The sequence below is a fragment of the Athene cunicularia genome (genome assembly GCF_003259725.1).
Source record: "Athene cunicularia isolate RWA chromosome 7 unlocalized genomic scaffold, athCun1 chr7_part1, whole genome shotgun sequence".
NCBI lineage: Eukaryota > Metazoa > Chordata > Aves > Strigiformes > Strigidae > Athene > Athene cunicularia.
In genome coordinates, this window is record NW_020799107.1 from 9,422,915 (window position 1) to 9,438,781 (window position 15,867).

General features: G+C 46.6%; 1 protein-coding gene across 3 annotated transcripts in view; it reads left to right on the forward strand.

The window, feature by feature from the left end:
• The first annotated feature begins 3,269 nt into the window (after positions 1-3,269).
• Positions 3,270-15,867, forward strand: part of COL6A3 (collagen type VI alpha 3 chain) — a 63,247-nt gene continuing 50,649 nt past the window's right edge. The window contains exons 1-3 of one of the 3 annotated variants that reach the window (XM_026852612.1): positions 3,270-3,565; positions 12,040-12,188; positions 13,115-13,732. In XM_026852612.1, coding sequence (XP_026708413.1) covers positions 12,101-12,188; positions 13,115-13,732 — 706 coding nt within the window. In that variant the 5' untranslated portion in view covers positions 3,270-3,565; positions 12,040-12,100. The remainder of the gene's footprint in view (positions 3,566-12,039; positions 12,189-13,114; positions 13,733-15,867) is intronic. The other 2 variants (XM_026852610.1, XM_026852611.1) reach the window with 2 other exon arrangements.

Below are 15,867 nucleotides of genomic sequence, written 5' to 3' on the forward strand. Positions count from 1 at the left end.
AGGATTTGGATGAAAGCAATGGCAAATCCTTTGGAACTAATGAAAACCATCTATTGCGAGAAAAATTAAAATGCAATCTGCAACCCCGCCCTTGTTCTAGCAGAGCAGCTCTCTGCCTTGCTTTGCAAGCAGGAGAAAGAGCTTGTTCTTCGAAACAGGGGTGTGAGGCCATAGCTAGATCCCATGCCTCCAGTCCACCATGCAGATGCTCAGGCTGGTGATGGAAAAATATGGCAGCAACACTTGGTTTTAGTGGTATCCACTAATTTCAGAATAAGCAGCGGCCCTGTTTTACAGGAGCAGGTTTTATTTGAGGGGAGGATTATGACCCTGGGCTTGGTGGATGCCCGAGGAGTCCCTGGAGGAAAAGCCAGCAGATGGTGCTCAAGGATGGAGCCATGGCAGGATGCTCCTGGGTGTCCCCACACAATGTCCTCTCCCTGAGCCGGCCACCCTGTTCATGTGTGAATCACATGGGGGAAACCTACAGACCATTTCTTGAACTGGGGGATAGTAATGGCCCGGTTGAAGTGCATCTGGACACAGAGAAGAGCTGCAAAGTTTCACCACACTGCCTGTTTCACTGAATTGTTTAAGAATTCTAAGCTGACACCCTTATTCTGGTGATGGGAGAACATCAAGGTCCCCTTTGCATTCACTCAAGGATGTAGCACACAGGGCTTTTTTTTTGTCGTGGGTGGAAAGAGAATTCCTCAAAACCCTCTTCCTGACTCATAGCATTAATCACATCTATTATTAATACACCAGAGAGGAAATCTTGCTAAACTTAGTCCCAGCTGTCTCTAGAAATTACCAGTGCAACATGATTCAGCCTTTTACTAATTATCAGAGAGGGTTTATTTAGTGTCTGGGGATGGAAAGAAGTCTGTCCCTGCAGATGTCACCTCTTCCCTGGGGGTTTCACTCACCCCCAGAATGTCGCAGCAGCTGTTGTGGGGACCTGCCCCTGTTCCCTGTTGCTGCCACGGTGGATGGGAACCACTCTGCAGGCTGTCACCAATGCGAACATAGAGAGAACTGCTAAAGGAAGGATTGAAAAGGATTGTGAGTGGAGGGGGTAAAAAAAAATAATAACCCCACCCTGAAAGGCCCTCAGCATCCTGGCTGGATGCTCTCCCCCTGTGCGCCAGCTACAAAGCCCCTTTTTGGAAAGGAAAACCTTTCAGCTTGGTTATTACAGTCATAAAGGCAATCAAATGGGAATTTAAGACGTCTCATAGTCTCATTTAGTTATTGGAGCACTTGGTAAAAGTCACTTCAGTATTAACTGTGTTAAGACAAAAGAAGAATAAATTCTAACTTCCAAGTTAAATATGTTCTTAATTGAGGTGCAATAGGCGTACAATGCAGGTTGTACACGTTTTGCCAGTATTGTTACATTATTTATCTACGACCCTCTATCTTGGCTGTTTTTCACTGCAGTTTATGGGGGTGCCTGGAGCTTTGCTGTGTTTTGTTCTTTTGTTTTGGTCAGTAAATTAAAAATGTTTTCTTGCACTCCTTCATTGCCACACAGAAAACTCTGGATTTCAAAGGCATATCTGAAGTAAAGGCAATAGGGATCCCAGTTGCTCTTAAGCTCATATGATCAGACTGGTTTCCACTGGTGGTGGCAAACTGGAACTGCTGGATCCCACTTGGTGGATGTAATTCCCACTGGATACATCCTACTGGTAACAGCAGGGCTGAGATGCGCCAAGAGGGGCAATAGCCTGAAGGCCCAAAGGCAGGAGAAGATGCAGGGCAGCACATTGCTGGCACCTGCCTGTTCATTAGGAGGCTGGCAAGGGGGCCAGAGCTCTCAAGGCCATGAACTGCTGCTTTACTGGGATGCTGATGCCACCACAACATCCCAGTTGGGATCTCCTCCTGACAGCTGAATTCAGAAGGGAAATCCTTTGGTTTGGATGCTTCTGCCAACACAGTGCACCTCCGTCATATGTATTTTTCCTATTAGCAGCTGTCCCTCACACATTCTGGCTGCTCTTACATCTTTGTCATTGATTTCCAGCAGACCTTGTTTCCTCCATCCCCTCCTCAGCTGCCCACTGACGCCCAGTGAGGAGCTGAAGCTCCCTTTTGCCAGGCACATTTATTATTTGGGAACACCCTGCCTCTGAGCTCCAGCTTGCCACATTTGGGGGGGACATGACACCCTGCTTGCTTTTGGGCGTGTGGTTGGAGATGTTTGCCCTGGATCCCTCTGCAAGGCCAGTGCTCAGTCTCTGCAAGTGCCAAGCCAAGCACCATTTCTAAAATGAGCTATTGCATCAGTTCAAGGGCTCAGCACTTTCCTGAAGCATTCCAGCTATTTCTTTATGTGGCCAGTCTTTCAAACAGCACAAAACCTAGAGCAAACATAATAAATCCCCATTTGAAATGAAGAAAATTTGACTATTTGATTCCAGAGACACCATTTCAGTTCCAGCCTTATATGGAACCAAATAAGGGCAAGAGATAAGAATTAATGTTTCCATACCATCATTTCTTGCAAAACACAACCCAGTCCAGTCTAAAATGTTTAACTTCAACCAGTGACATGCTGTCACTCAAGGCAGAGGGCTAAAATTAGCCCCCCAGATCTGCCTGATAGGCTCTGCCTAATAAAAAGTTAAAGGTGTATTTTCAAAGCACATAAGTTTAAAAAAATCACTGGTCTGGAACATGCTGACTTGATTTGATGACTTTCAAACTTTTACTTTAAACCTTTCAGTAAGCTATATGTATTTTAAAATATTTATCTTTATGCTAAGGGGCTAACTTTCATTTGTAAGTTACGCTATAACATAATCCACCCAGTTCTCCCCATCTGGGCAGGTAAAAAAAAAAAAAAAAGCTGATACATGAAAATAGGAAACTGCCTTAAGAAAAGACTCTCTCCCCCCGCACTGATGCTCCTAATTGTTCAGGGGGAAAGTCTGAGCTTTCTGCAACCTTGAGCATCTCCAAGGGGCGCTTCGCCAGAGCCCTGCATAACTTGGTATGGTCCTTGGCACGTTCTGGCTCCTGCAAAAATCCAAGTCCAGCCCTCGCCAACTGAAAGGCAAAGTTAAATCAGCTCCTGCAAACCCTGCAGGGCTTTTTTCTTTTTTAAAAAAATATATTTCTTCTTACTGATAGAAGGGAGAAGCATTTTGGAGACGGCGGGACCAGCGCGGGAAGGGGAAGCCACACAGCGCGGAGGCGTCCCCCAGGGCGGGGGGGGGCGGATGGGGGGGGACCGCGTGTGATGAGCGGCTCTGACCTCAGCCCCGGGAACGCCAGCACCAACCATCTGGATCCCATTTGCGACGTTGGATCGCCCGGCCCCTCGACACTCCCGCGCCAGCCGCCTCCTCCGGCCTCGCTCAGACCCACGGCGGCTGCCTCGCGGGGACCAGCGCGCCCCTATTTCCCTCGCCCCACCGCGCTCACACCCCACCGAGCAAGGCGAGTGGGCAGCAAGAAGGTTGAGCAGCGCTGGTACGCCATGAAGCAAGGGTGAGAGGCGCTTCAGAGTGGAAAATCCTGGAATAAGCAACTTTTTTGGGGGGTTCACTCAGGGGTAAGTGTTGCTTTCCATGCGGGAGCCCTTAGCCTGGGCTCAGTAGCTGCTGCACTGCGTTTCTCCTCCTCAGTGGGGTGGTAGTCTTTGGGGAGATTTCAAGGAATTTTGGAGAAAACCCATTCCATGCGGAGAGCCGTGTCCTCACAGGAAAGCTACCCTCAGGCTTGCATTGTGCTTGGAAAAGCGGAGCAAAGCAGCCAGCTTGCTCACACCCGGAGCCTCCTCCCCAAGCCAATGCACCGCAGGTGTATGGGGATGTTCCTGGCCCCACCAGTGCAGGAGATTAAATTCATTCAAAAGCACCAAGCAGGGGGTTTTCCCCCACTGCTGTGGGACAGTGTTTGCCTTCAATGCCTTGAAATCACTCCAACAGTTGCAGCTTGGTGGGACTGGAGCGCGATGCCCCTGGAAGCGGCAGGGTGGGTGCCCCGAGGAGGGCATGTTGTGATTTTGGGAGCGGCATGGGCACAAGGAGGTGGGTGCATGAATGGGACCCTACAAGGAGTCCATCTAATGGGGTGTCTCACTGCCCCTTTCCTGCTCCCAAGGCATGCCCCCAGGGCTGGGGGTTGTTTGACAGCAGCCCTCACCCCTCTTGCTTCAAGGCATGGTAAGGTGAACTGGCCAGAGATGCTTATCAGCCTGTCCACCCCACACAGGTCCCACTGCCAGGAATGTCCCTGCTGCTCCAAGGTGGGCCAGCACTGTTGTGGCTCCAGGGATAATCCTCATCTTCTCGTGGTCATCCATGGAGAGGGAAGTTGGCCAAACATCAGCTATTTTTCCCCCAAGGGCTCTCCAGCTTTTCATAGAACACCACCCCTCTCCACAGCTCCCATCTCTGCCTCCTCCTGCCTTTTCCAGCCCTTTCCCCCCATAGCCCCAGTCACCCTCAGCTCCCTGGAGCTTTGCACACAGTGATGCTCTTGCCGAGGGGGCAGCTATGACTAATCGTGGAGACACCCCACCACCCTCCCCCTTGGCTCAGCAAAGCCCTCCCTTCCCAGCCGGAGCCTGGGGTGAGAAAGGGTTGTAGCCAAATTGGTTTCCTGACCATGCACAGGGGCCAAAACTGGCTGGAGCGGAGGTGGCCCAAGCCACTCTGGTTCCAACGGGTGCAATGGGAAACTCTCAGCTCATTTCTGGTTGCTGCGATGATTCATGTATGCTCTCAGGGGAGGAATGTTGCGTGTTTCAAACTACTGGCTTTACCCCATTACTTACTGGTTTTAAAAAATTATCAGTATTTATGGTTGGATAATCACTGTGCTTATATAATGCTGTTTCTGGGTCACAGCCACCCGGTTTAGGAGCTTTGTGGAGGCCAGAGAGATGTCTCCAGCCAGAAGCTGTTTCAGGGAGCTGGGGGACCCCTCCAAAGTCACGTAGGAATGTGGTGGCAGAGCAGAGACCCAGCTCTGCATCTCCCCAATACCATCCTTTGACTCACCAGTACCAGAAGCTCAGGGAAACAGGCTTTCTGTCCCCAACTTTATACCCTCGTTCCATGCTGGTCTTTGCAGAGAGGATTGACCCTGACCAGGGGTACGATGACATTTCTAAGACAGGAGTTCAGGGCTGCACTCTCGCTGCTGCTGCATCATCATTCATTTCCTTTCCATTTTCCAGCAGACTCCCCAGTTCCCTTTCTGTTTTTTTAAACTTCTTTACAATTTTTAATTCAAATGCAGCAACTTTCCTCAATTTCAGGGTGAGCTAAACCAGCCCCCGCTGTATTCCCACATGTCAAGAAGAAAAAATGTTGTTCCTCTCCTAACTTTTGCTACGTGCCTGTCTGGGACGAGGAGGGAAGAGAACATCTTATTCCTTCCATCAGTGCAAACTCTGGTAACTGCATGGTCTTGCCAGCCTTGGACTGTGTTCTCCCAGCCTGGATGCATTTGATTTGCAGCAGAGATGAACCTGCCCCTGTGTTGGGCGTGCACAGCAGCAGGGCTGGCTACGGGTGGCATTGCATGCCTGCTTCCCACTGTGAAATCACAGCCAGCCTTACCGCTCTGAGTGCCCATCACTTTTTCCACCTTTTTAAGTGATCTGTGTTCCACATTAAGGAGCCGATTTGTTTGGGTGGAGAGGCTCTGGGAGGCTTAGGTTACTATACATAAAGAGTCATTGATCTTTGAGGGAGTTTCCTCTTTTTTTAGCAAATACTCCCTTTCCTCTTATTAACTACTCTATTTCAGTCTCAGTCTTCAGATGAAAAAAACAACCAGATTTTAAGCCAACAGCATGCTTATAAGAACAGAAATGAATATGTGATTCATATTAAATGCTAGCACCCAGAGAGCTTGCCCGGGTAGAATATAAATGCAACATAACTCTGTCACTTTTGTGAATGCTGGTTTTCAAAATCAGAGTTTGAGTGGTTTGCAAAAGAAGGAAGATTTTTTTTACCCTTTTAGGTTTGTTTGCTTTTAATGTTCAGGTCTACCTTTGTAGGAAGAAATGTTTTCAGGAGCAGCCCTCAACCCAACAACCTCCACCTTCCCAGTGCCATCAATGCCAGATGGCAACAAATTAATGGAAACCCTTCAAAAGAGCTGGTGCAAATTGAAATGGCTCCGCTTGGAGCCATGAATAAATTCAGGATCTGTCCTATACAGCTCATTCTGAGTCTCTACATATAGCCTTGTTTCTCCTAGAGGCTGTGGGATCAGGTGAGATTTAGTGTTCTATGATAAAGATGTGGCTATGTTAGAGGCTTGGGACACTCATGTCCCTTTTCAAAGGTTACTGAGCTACTCCACATGGAAAAATTGTACCATTTAGCCTCCTAGGTGCCCAGATCACTGCTGGGAGCAGCTTCTGGCTAATATTCTTCTCAGCTCAGAGCTGTTAGCAGTGCGGAGAAATTTGAGGGAGGATTCATCCAGCTGAGAGAGGAGCAGGCATCACCTCCAGAGGGCAATCTGTGTCACCATGGCTCCACATCAGGATTTCAGGAGCCCTTTCTCCCTGCTGCTTGCTCCACAGGCACAACTGGATATATATCCCATTGATGGGACTGCAAATAGTTGTTCTGGCTGGCCGGCGTCCACTTGCAAGCCACTGGCAAGGCTTACCACAGCGTCATGACTTCACTGCTGCCTTCCAGGGACATGCATATAGCAGAGAACAGCCAAGTCAAGGGGATTTCAGGCTGAGCATTTTGGTTGGGAAACAGTGTGATGATGAGGTGTGGGGAGATCCCCACAAAATAAATGCAGATAAAGGCACAGGTCTCTTGGTTTTGACCCTGACATCCCATGAGGCAGACTTTTAGAGGGGTCTGTAGGATGCTCACAATTTCTCCTCTCCTGCACCATCTGTGGGATGATGCTTTGCCCTCACTCTAGTCCTGACTTTCAGAAATGCTGTTGGGACCCAGGTGTAAATCCACCTTTCTCCCAGTAGAGGATGACCCACACCACAATTTAAGTACTGCAATTGGTTTTCAGGTTTTTGTTCAAGAAATGTTTTTTGTGATGCCCTAGGGCTGTGCAGGAATACTGGGCCACATGTACTAAAGTCTTTGGCAAGCGAGGCACCCTAAAGGTCCCTGGCTGTGCCAACTAGCAAAGCTACACAAGCTGCCCAAGACCGAGTCCAAACCCAGGCCATTTGTCCCCAGAAAAGGAGCATTCAAGTCATGGCTCTGCCTACCATGTTTGCTGTGGGTCCTCTGTCTTTCCCAGAGGGTGCTCAACTCTCTGTAGCAGCAATGTGACACGGGGAGGGAGAGCTGATGTGAATGGATTTCACAAATAAATCACTAATTACGGATTTCCTGGTTATCACACCCCAGGAGACAGTTCTGCCCAGTTCAGTCCTTTAGCCTTGAAGAAAAGTATCAGATAAAACTACAAAATGCTAGTACAGAAAATCCCTCCAGCAGCTGGAGCTGTGCTGATTGCTTTCTCTTACAGTCCAGCACTACAGATAGCATCAGTGCCTGAAGCACTACCCAGCTGGGAGTTCAGATTTAAGAGGTATTTTGCAACAACATTAATTATTCCCTCTACCTGCCTTTGCACCCATCCATATCTATCACATTTCTATTTACAGTAAAGCCATAGATGTTTTCCCTCCCTCTCAAAGCCATCCAGCCCAGCTGAGAGGCATATATAATGAATCAAAGTGATATGTAACAGCTGTAGTATTTTTTTCTGCCTTTTATGTTTTGCTTTTTCAAAGTCTACTCATCTGCTTTGCACTTTTACAGATTTTATTTTAACTACACTCTAGTGAAAAAACACACACAAGCAAATGATTGCTTAGAAAGTGAATTTGAAACATCCACTCAAATAAAAAAATTATGTAAAACGTCAAACTTTATGCACAGGGAAGTATGCAACAAGTAAAAAATAGCTGCTGGGAAAAATATTTAAGGAAATCATTTCATTGCGTTAGTGGTAGAAATGATTGCCTTCTGAAAGCATTATTAGTAACAGATGTATATCTTCTGATGAAATAGAGGACATACTGTAGCATTAAGAGGTCACCACACACTACATAAGCTCTAGACAGACATAAAACCTTCAGATTACCGAAAACTACATGAGTTAATCTTATAGCACATGAATTATTAAGAGTCTGATTCCCCGGGTTTTGGTGCTAATTCTTAACAGTTCAGGGAAATGCTTTCATTTTCTAAAGGCACTCACTAGTCATGTTTTTTAGCATTTTTTCCAGCTTGCAGTGGTTATATCAAAAATTCCACCAGAGCTTTCACCCACCAGGACTGCAAGGAACTTTTCATTTGAAAAAAAAAAAACCCACCAGGATAAAGTTGCCTTATCAAAAATACATTATCAAAACCAACGCTTCAGGAGACTAAAACTGCAAAACAGATATTTGCCATAATCAAGAATTAAAATGAATTAGCATAAGCTAACATCTCTGGTTTTATCCACTCCCTGGATGCTAGTGCTACCTTCACCTTCTGTGACCAGGGGTAATTTAGGACACAAAGCAAGAACATATTGAGGAAAGCAAGTTTTTATACTTGTTGTGCCTCACCAAGGCAAGCCAGGCAAGACCTACCTCCAAGCAAAACAAAAATAAATCTCATAATTTATTTTCTTAAACCCACTTTTCTCACTGAGCCAGAGATGTGCTGTCTGCTCAGTCAAACCCGATCTGAACAGAGTTTTGGTTCAAAACGCCACCCCAAGAAGCACATTACCCCTAACAAAAAAGCTTCTGTCCTTACTTCTTCCCCTGCAGGAAGATATCTCCTCACCCACCTTTCTGCAAGCACTTAACTCCCAACTCCTCCTTTGCTAACAAGGGTGTCATGGAGGGGGTATCGGAATGCCTGTGCTTAAATGCTCCTCTTTTCCATAAATTATCAGTCGGTGTCTAAGAGAAATCAATCACCTCTTCCTGTAAGACTTTGCTGCTTCTTTCTTTCCAATAACTCATCTCAGCTGTGATTGGGGGAAGCATGATGATAAAATTCATCTCTTGTTGATGAACAAGGCCTTCTGCTTTCATATAGCTAAAAATTCTATGATGGAGATTGCAGACAAAGCTGGAAATAGATGTGGAGGCCTCATGAAGGCTAAAATGGAAAAGAAGGTGACTATAAAGAACAGCCAACTTACTATTGCTTTTAAAAAAGCATTTTATTTCCCAGATGGCCGGGGCAAATAAACCAAAGCTGAGATTGAGTGTTGTTTTAATATATTGTGATATCCAGGTTTATCTCATGATGCCCCAAGGGCTGTCTCATGACTTTGAGCTGTTTGGATTTGCCAGCATGGAGGTGCATAAAATACAGCTGGTGGTTTCTCTACTGCAAGTCTCTGGGGCTGAGCAGGACCCAAAGGGTCCTAACAGAGGTGGGCTCAGCCCTGGCTCTCCCTCAGGCCCCTTGTTTGAACATGGGCAAGGCAGTTCCTCAAGGGGTTTCAAGCTAGAGCAGCCCTAAAGATGTAGGTATAGACCTACCATTGAGTTTGGAAATCTCATTCAAAGTAAAGCCCCATTGCCCACCACTGTGGTCATGGTGGGTGTTCCCGGCGGGGGGAGATTTTGTAGCATCGAGGCGATTTGCTTTTCCCTTCCTGCATTTCATGGCTGTTAACAGCCCCATAAGGTGCTCTGCAGCTGCTCAGCACTAAAACCAAAAATCCCCAAAATGTTTGCTTCGGTCCTGTCATTTTTTAGCTGGCAAGACCTTAATTTTCACTGGTTTATCTTGATGCTCTGTTTACCCCCAGCTGTTGCAACTGAAGAGGGTTAGGATGTCAGCAACTAATAAACAGGTTGATAGCATAACTTCCTGCATTTTGGAAAAGAAATCCAATCACTTTTACAGTGTACATTATTTTAATGGTCTGTTTTTCTGTAACATGCATTTTATTTCACTTTTTAAATTCATTGCTAACAGTATTTTTATTCCCATTGGATGCTGCAAGCCAACCCCATCTCAAAAAACTTTCAGCTCTTCCACAAACCTCTTCTGCCCAGAGGGGAGATGCTCTGGTAGGGTTGGATGGGTCTGGGTCACAAGCTTGGTGCTTTTTGCAAACCTCAGCTTCGGGACCTACAGACCTTTCTGCATTTGTGTGCTCAGGGGATAAACCCCACAGTGACACCCATGGCTAAGCCTGCACCCATGGGGAAGCAGAGCCCAGCTTTCCCCTCCCCATACATCCTTTGGGTGAAACCAGGATTTCTGGGAGCAAGCTGTAAATCAGGGATACAGTCCAGCAGAGCAGGTTTGCTCCCACTGGAGTCCCTGGGAGGTTTGGCTTGGATTCAAATAGCTGGGGGGATGGATGAGTGCCAGCTAACAAGGATGATTTTCTAGTCTTTTTATGAATGATAGAGATACCTCTGGACTGCAGCAGCTGCCTCTATAAATTGAGAAGTTGCCAATAACAGGGAAGACTTGTCACATCTTAATTAATGCTGCGTGCTAGCTGCTGGCTCTGGGTGCCTATTAAATGTCTCTCCACCTGGTGTTATTATTATTACTATACACAAATGTGGGGGAAAAGGCAGGGCCTAGCTTTTGCCTGACTCATGCTATATGGCACTCACAAATGCCTTGTGGAGCATCTGGAAGAGCGGATGCTGCAGATCCCTTCTCCCAAGAAGGACCAGACCCCAGCCCAGCTTTGACACGCAGGGAACCATTGGAAATGACAGGATCACGCTGGGTTTCAGGAAACAAGGTGGATGTTGACCCCTCCTTTCCACCAAATCCCCCTTTGATATCCCTGAGGAGTGTCTCTGGTGGAAGATGGATCTGCTGTTCAGAAGTTTATTTCTGAATTTTCCCTAATTCCCAGCACCTGGTTCTGTTTCCAGGTGCCAGTGGTGGCCATCTGTCTAACTACCATGGCTTTTCTGAAGGAGAGGGTTAGTTTTTCCACCAACCCCCTTAGGGTCTTTTATTGGTCACAACTCTGTGGAGTGATGGAGTTGGCAAGGATGCTGATGAGAAAATTGATTTTTTAAAAAAATTATTATTATGACCTGGTTAATAGCTTGATATATTTGAATCACTTGTGATTCATGTGAGTAATTGAGCTCCCTTTGGGGAATGAGAAGTATTAAATCACTGTATTCCCTTTTGGGAGGATATTTTCTCAGTTAAGCAAGCCTTACTGGTTTCTGCTCTGTAGGCTTGGAAAATGAAGATTAAATAATAAATTGGCCATCTCTATGACAACAGATACACAGATTTCCTGAAGGAGACATTGTTTCAGAAGACTTGCCAGGTGGATCACAGATAAGAAACTTGCAGAAATTTTATTTTTGGCTCCAACACACAAAATGTTATTCTTGGTACCTTTCCAAAATGTGGTCAGCCGGCGCAGGCTATTTCACTGCTGGGGCTGTGAGCTTGGGGGAGTCCAAGGGATTTTTGCTGTTCAGCCAGATCATGTGTCTCACTTGGATGTGGAGTAATTAAATTTCCATTTGTATGCTTGGGACAGCTGAAAAGGTGAGCTAAGGCAAAGAGGGATGCTCAGGAAAATTATTATTATGGTGTTTGTAAAAAATTAAATAAGAAAGGAGAACAGCAAGAGGGAATGTTGGCCAAGATGTTTCAGCTGGCCATCCATGGGAAAGACAGGTGAAAGAGCATTATATATTTTGAAGGTTGGTGGTAGAAACCTAGGCTATTCATTTTCCTATGTATTAGGTATTACCTGGAACAGCATAGGCAAGAAGAAAGCCATCTAAGACCACAGGGGTGATTAAATTCCAATTATGTGAGTAATGATTCCTCTTCCAAAGTAATATTTGCTCTGTCCAATATTAAAATATGTTTTCCTGCCAAAGTGCCACCAAAACATTGCAAAACTACATGGTTTGGCTTTTCTATCTATCTATCTATCTATCTATCTATCTATCTATCTATCTATCTATCTATCTATCTATCTATCTCATGCCTCATCCATGACTGGTCAGCACTGCTGCTGTTTCAAACTGTCCCTGTTTTTCTCCCTTAGGTTTCACACTGGGTGCTTTGAAACAAAGAGACTAAAAGGAAAACTCAGATAAAGGACCAAAATGAGGAAACACCGACATTTGCCCTTTGTGGCAATGTTTTGCCTCCTACTCTCAGGACTTTGCTTGGTTCATGCCCAGCAGCAAGCAGGTAAGACTGGACTGCTTTACCCAACTTCGCTCCCATGCAAATGTGCCGCTAGTTCACACCGAGACATTTGCACTGTTTGGTTTTTAACATGCATGTCGATGGTATGTTGTGGTTTACCTTCTGCTCCTCAGCTCCCACTCAGCTGAGGGTCCTTTCGGACCCAGACCTTGGCCAACACGTGCTGTGCCTTCCTGAGCATGTCGCTGGCCGGTGGCGTGCCTTTGAGGATGCTCTGTGGGGGACAGGGGTGTGGGACATGCACCCAGGGTGGCCCCGAGCAGGTTTTCTCCTGGGCAGAGCTGTTTTGCCCTCCTTGCATGTGTAGGAGGGAATTCTACGGCGAGATGAACACTGCCACTGACCTGAAGAAAAGCTGCTTGATTTTTTTTTAAGAGGAAGCGCTGGTGTCTTAGGAACCATAGCTGGTGTTACGGGGGGACAGGAAAAATATGGAAAACTCATGCCAGCACCTAGGCTGCTTAAACTGAGCAGTTCTTTCTTCCTTGAGCACTACCGCGGAATCAGAAAAAAAAACCAAACAAAACAACACAGGAGACCACAGGTGGTTTGAAGCTGAGCGAGCCCAAATTCACACATGTAGCTACAGGCATCTTTGTCTGGCTCAGAGCTGGTGTCCAAACCCGTACAGTGAGGGTCTGGGAGGGGAGAAGCATCTCACCTCCCCCTCTCTGTGAAGGGTAGGTTGCATGCTGTCTCCTCCTGTCCCCCAACACCTGTGGTGTCGGGATGCTGATGGCTGCCTGGTTTTTCCCCAGCACTTCTTGTTTTGCTGCGGGCGATAAGGGGAAGCTAAGCTTCACTTTCACCATGCGAAAGAGGCCGTCGGTCATTTGGGCGAGGAGGAGGAGGAGGCATGCTTGCGCTGACCGATAGAAAATCGTAAATCCCCATCTGTTTTTTTAAAGCTGCCAAAACCGTTGCTGTGGCTGATATAATATTTCTAGTGGATTCCTCTTGGAGCATTGGGAAGGAACATTTCCAACTCGTTCGAGAGTTTCTGTATGATGTTGTAAAAGCTTTAGCTGTGGGAGGAAATGATTTTCGCTTTGCCCTGGTCCAGTTCAGCGGAAACCCCCACACAGAGTTCCAGTTAAATACCTACCCCTCTACCCGAGACGTCCTGTCCCATATTGCCAACATGCCTTACATGGGGGGAGGCACCAAGACTGGAAAAGGATTAGAGTACCTAATCGAGAACCATCTCACTAAAGCTGCTGGAAGCAGAGCCAGTGAAGGCGTCCCCCAGGTTATTATAGTGTTAACGGATGGACGATCCCAGGATGATGTGGCTCTGCCATCATCTGTCCTTAAATCGGCCCATGTAAACATGTTTGCGATCGGCGTGCAGGATGCAGTTGAAGGGGAGTTAAAGGAAATAGCGAGCGAACCCCTCGATATGCACCTTTTCAACCTAGAGAATTTTACCGCTCTCCATGGCATAGTTGGAGACTTAGTGGCGAGTGTCCATTCATCCATGACTCCAGAAAAGGCTGGGGCCAAAGGACTGGTTAAAGACATCACAGGTAATGGCTGACTGCTGATGGCTCCCATCAACATGGTATCTGCTGGCGTTGTGCTGTTTAAAGCCTTTGTAGGGGCAAGACTGAGATGGATGTTCAGAGGTTTAAAAACAAAGGTTTGAAGCATGTGGCCCCATGTTTGTAGCTATCGAGCATGTTGTTATTTGCAGACTGAGGTGGCATCCCTGCCAGAGCTGCCAGGAGGTAACACAGGAGACCTTGGGTAGGCAATGGCCCGTTGTGGCCATCCTTTTGCGCCCATGGCATGGAAATGCAAGCATAGGGAATGCTGCAGAGTTATTAAGTTGCCCCATCCTATCCACTCACAAGGCAGGCTGAACACACTAGCAAATGATGGTGACTCTTTGAGGCCCTGACCGAAAACCTGCTGGAGACAGAGAAGGTTGCTGCTGGCTGCAGGGACATCACGCGGGATGGCCCCTTGCAGCTAGCGGGGGAGATAGGCAATGTGCTGCTACTTCAGAAAGTCACATTCTTGGCTGAAGACAGCAAAAGGGGTTTGGTGGACAATTCTCCACTGAAACCTCATTTCTGAGCTGGCCCTTAGCCTCTCTTCTCATCCACTGGGAGAAGGTGTGTGGTTGGAGAGTCCCTTTTGCGATACCACAAAAATGCATTCCTTGCAAGCCAGTGGCTTCCACCTGCTGGAACACTGGACCCCTGGACCCTTTCTGTAACCAAAACCTCTCTGCAAACTGCGCTGGCTTCAATGTATCTGTGCTGACCACAAGCCGGGGCCAAATTTGCCTGGAAAAAAATAAGACAGTCTTCTTCTGTCCCTTCTCTGTATGAAATTTCAGTGTGGAAAGGGCCTTCTGAGCAGCTTTGTTGTGTTTCAAAACAGAAGTCCCAGAGATCAAACCTTTTTTTTTATTCCTGAGACTCCATCTGAAGGTCAATAGCTTGTGGGGTGATGTAAGCCAACGTCAGTGTAATGAGGCAGTGTAACATTAATCCCCCTGTGTTGTCTTGCCTGATTAACCCTCACGCCAGCCCCACTGGGTGCTCTCCATCACTGCATGACACCGAGCAACACCAAAAGGCTGTGCTCACATGTGTTTTTATTGTGCGAAGTGCTTGACAGGGCAAATATCCAGATCATGTGAAAGCCACAGGGAAGAAAAGCAGCTGCCCCAGAAAGATGACATAAGGTTCACCAGTTCTAAGAAAAATATGTCAGTATATGTGGAAAACAAATGTTATACCCAGCCTGCTGACAGCACTGCAGTGGCTGTTTGGCATCTTCACCATGAAGGACCCCAGTGCTTCCCTGTTGAAATCAATAGGGGAATTGGGCTTTGGCAGCTGGCTGTCCTCCTCTGAGGCACCCCAGCAGGTAACCCCATAGTACATCAGCATCTGGAGTCACAGATATTTCTTTAAAAGCTTTAAAGGCAAATTCCTTCTTCAAGTATATCATGCATTTCCAAGTTCATTTCTACTCAAAGATATTTTTTTGAAGGCATTTCCTTTCCTCTCTATAACACAAATTTAAGCTAATCCTACTGTTGTAGTTTTACCCATGTGATCTGCATGGGCCATCTATGGAGTATCATTAACCATGGGAAAAGATGTTACAGGTCCTAAACTTTGGATGACAACAGTGTGCAAAGCATGGTACAAATAACTGTTTGCATAAGAGTTTAAGAAGTCATTTATTCAGCTGATAACTCTGTGTAGCATTAAAATGTATAAAAATGCTGTGGATGTTATGCTAGATATGAGCCCTAATATAAAACAGAAATGTGAAAAAAACCCAGTACTGTAGTACTTCCAGTATAAAGTGCCAATGCTATTGGTCTGTGGCAGTCCCCAGAGCTTGACTAGCATAAGTGTGAAAGTCAGCCCCAAGTTTGCCCTGATGTATTTGTTAAATCTTAGCTGTCTGTCTCATCTGACCCGCCTTGCTTAGTTGTGTAACAAGCATGCTTTTATCTGTTCTCCAGCACCAGCTCATTCCATAAATGTGCACTGAAGTACAAGGTTTTTTACAGTGATGACCAATTATCCAACGCATCTGTTTAGTATCTGTTTTCCCTCCTGTGGGAGTGACCGGTGCTGCCGTGACGACACACCCATTGGTGTCTGAAATCTCATCCCTCAAAAGGATGTCCAGG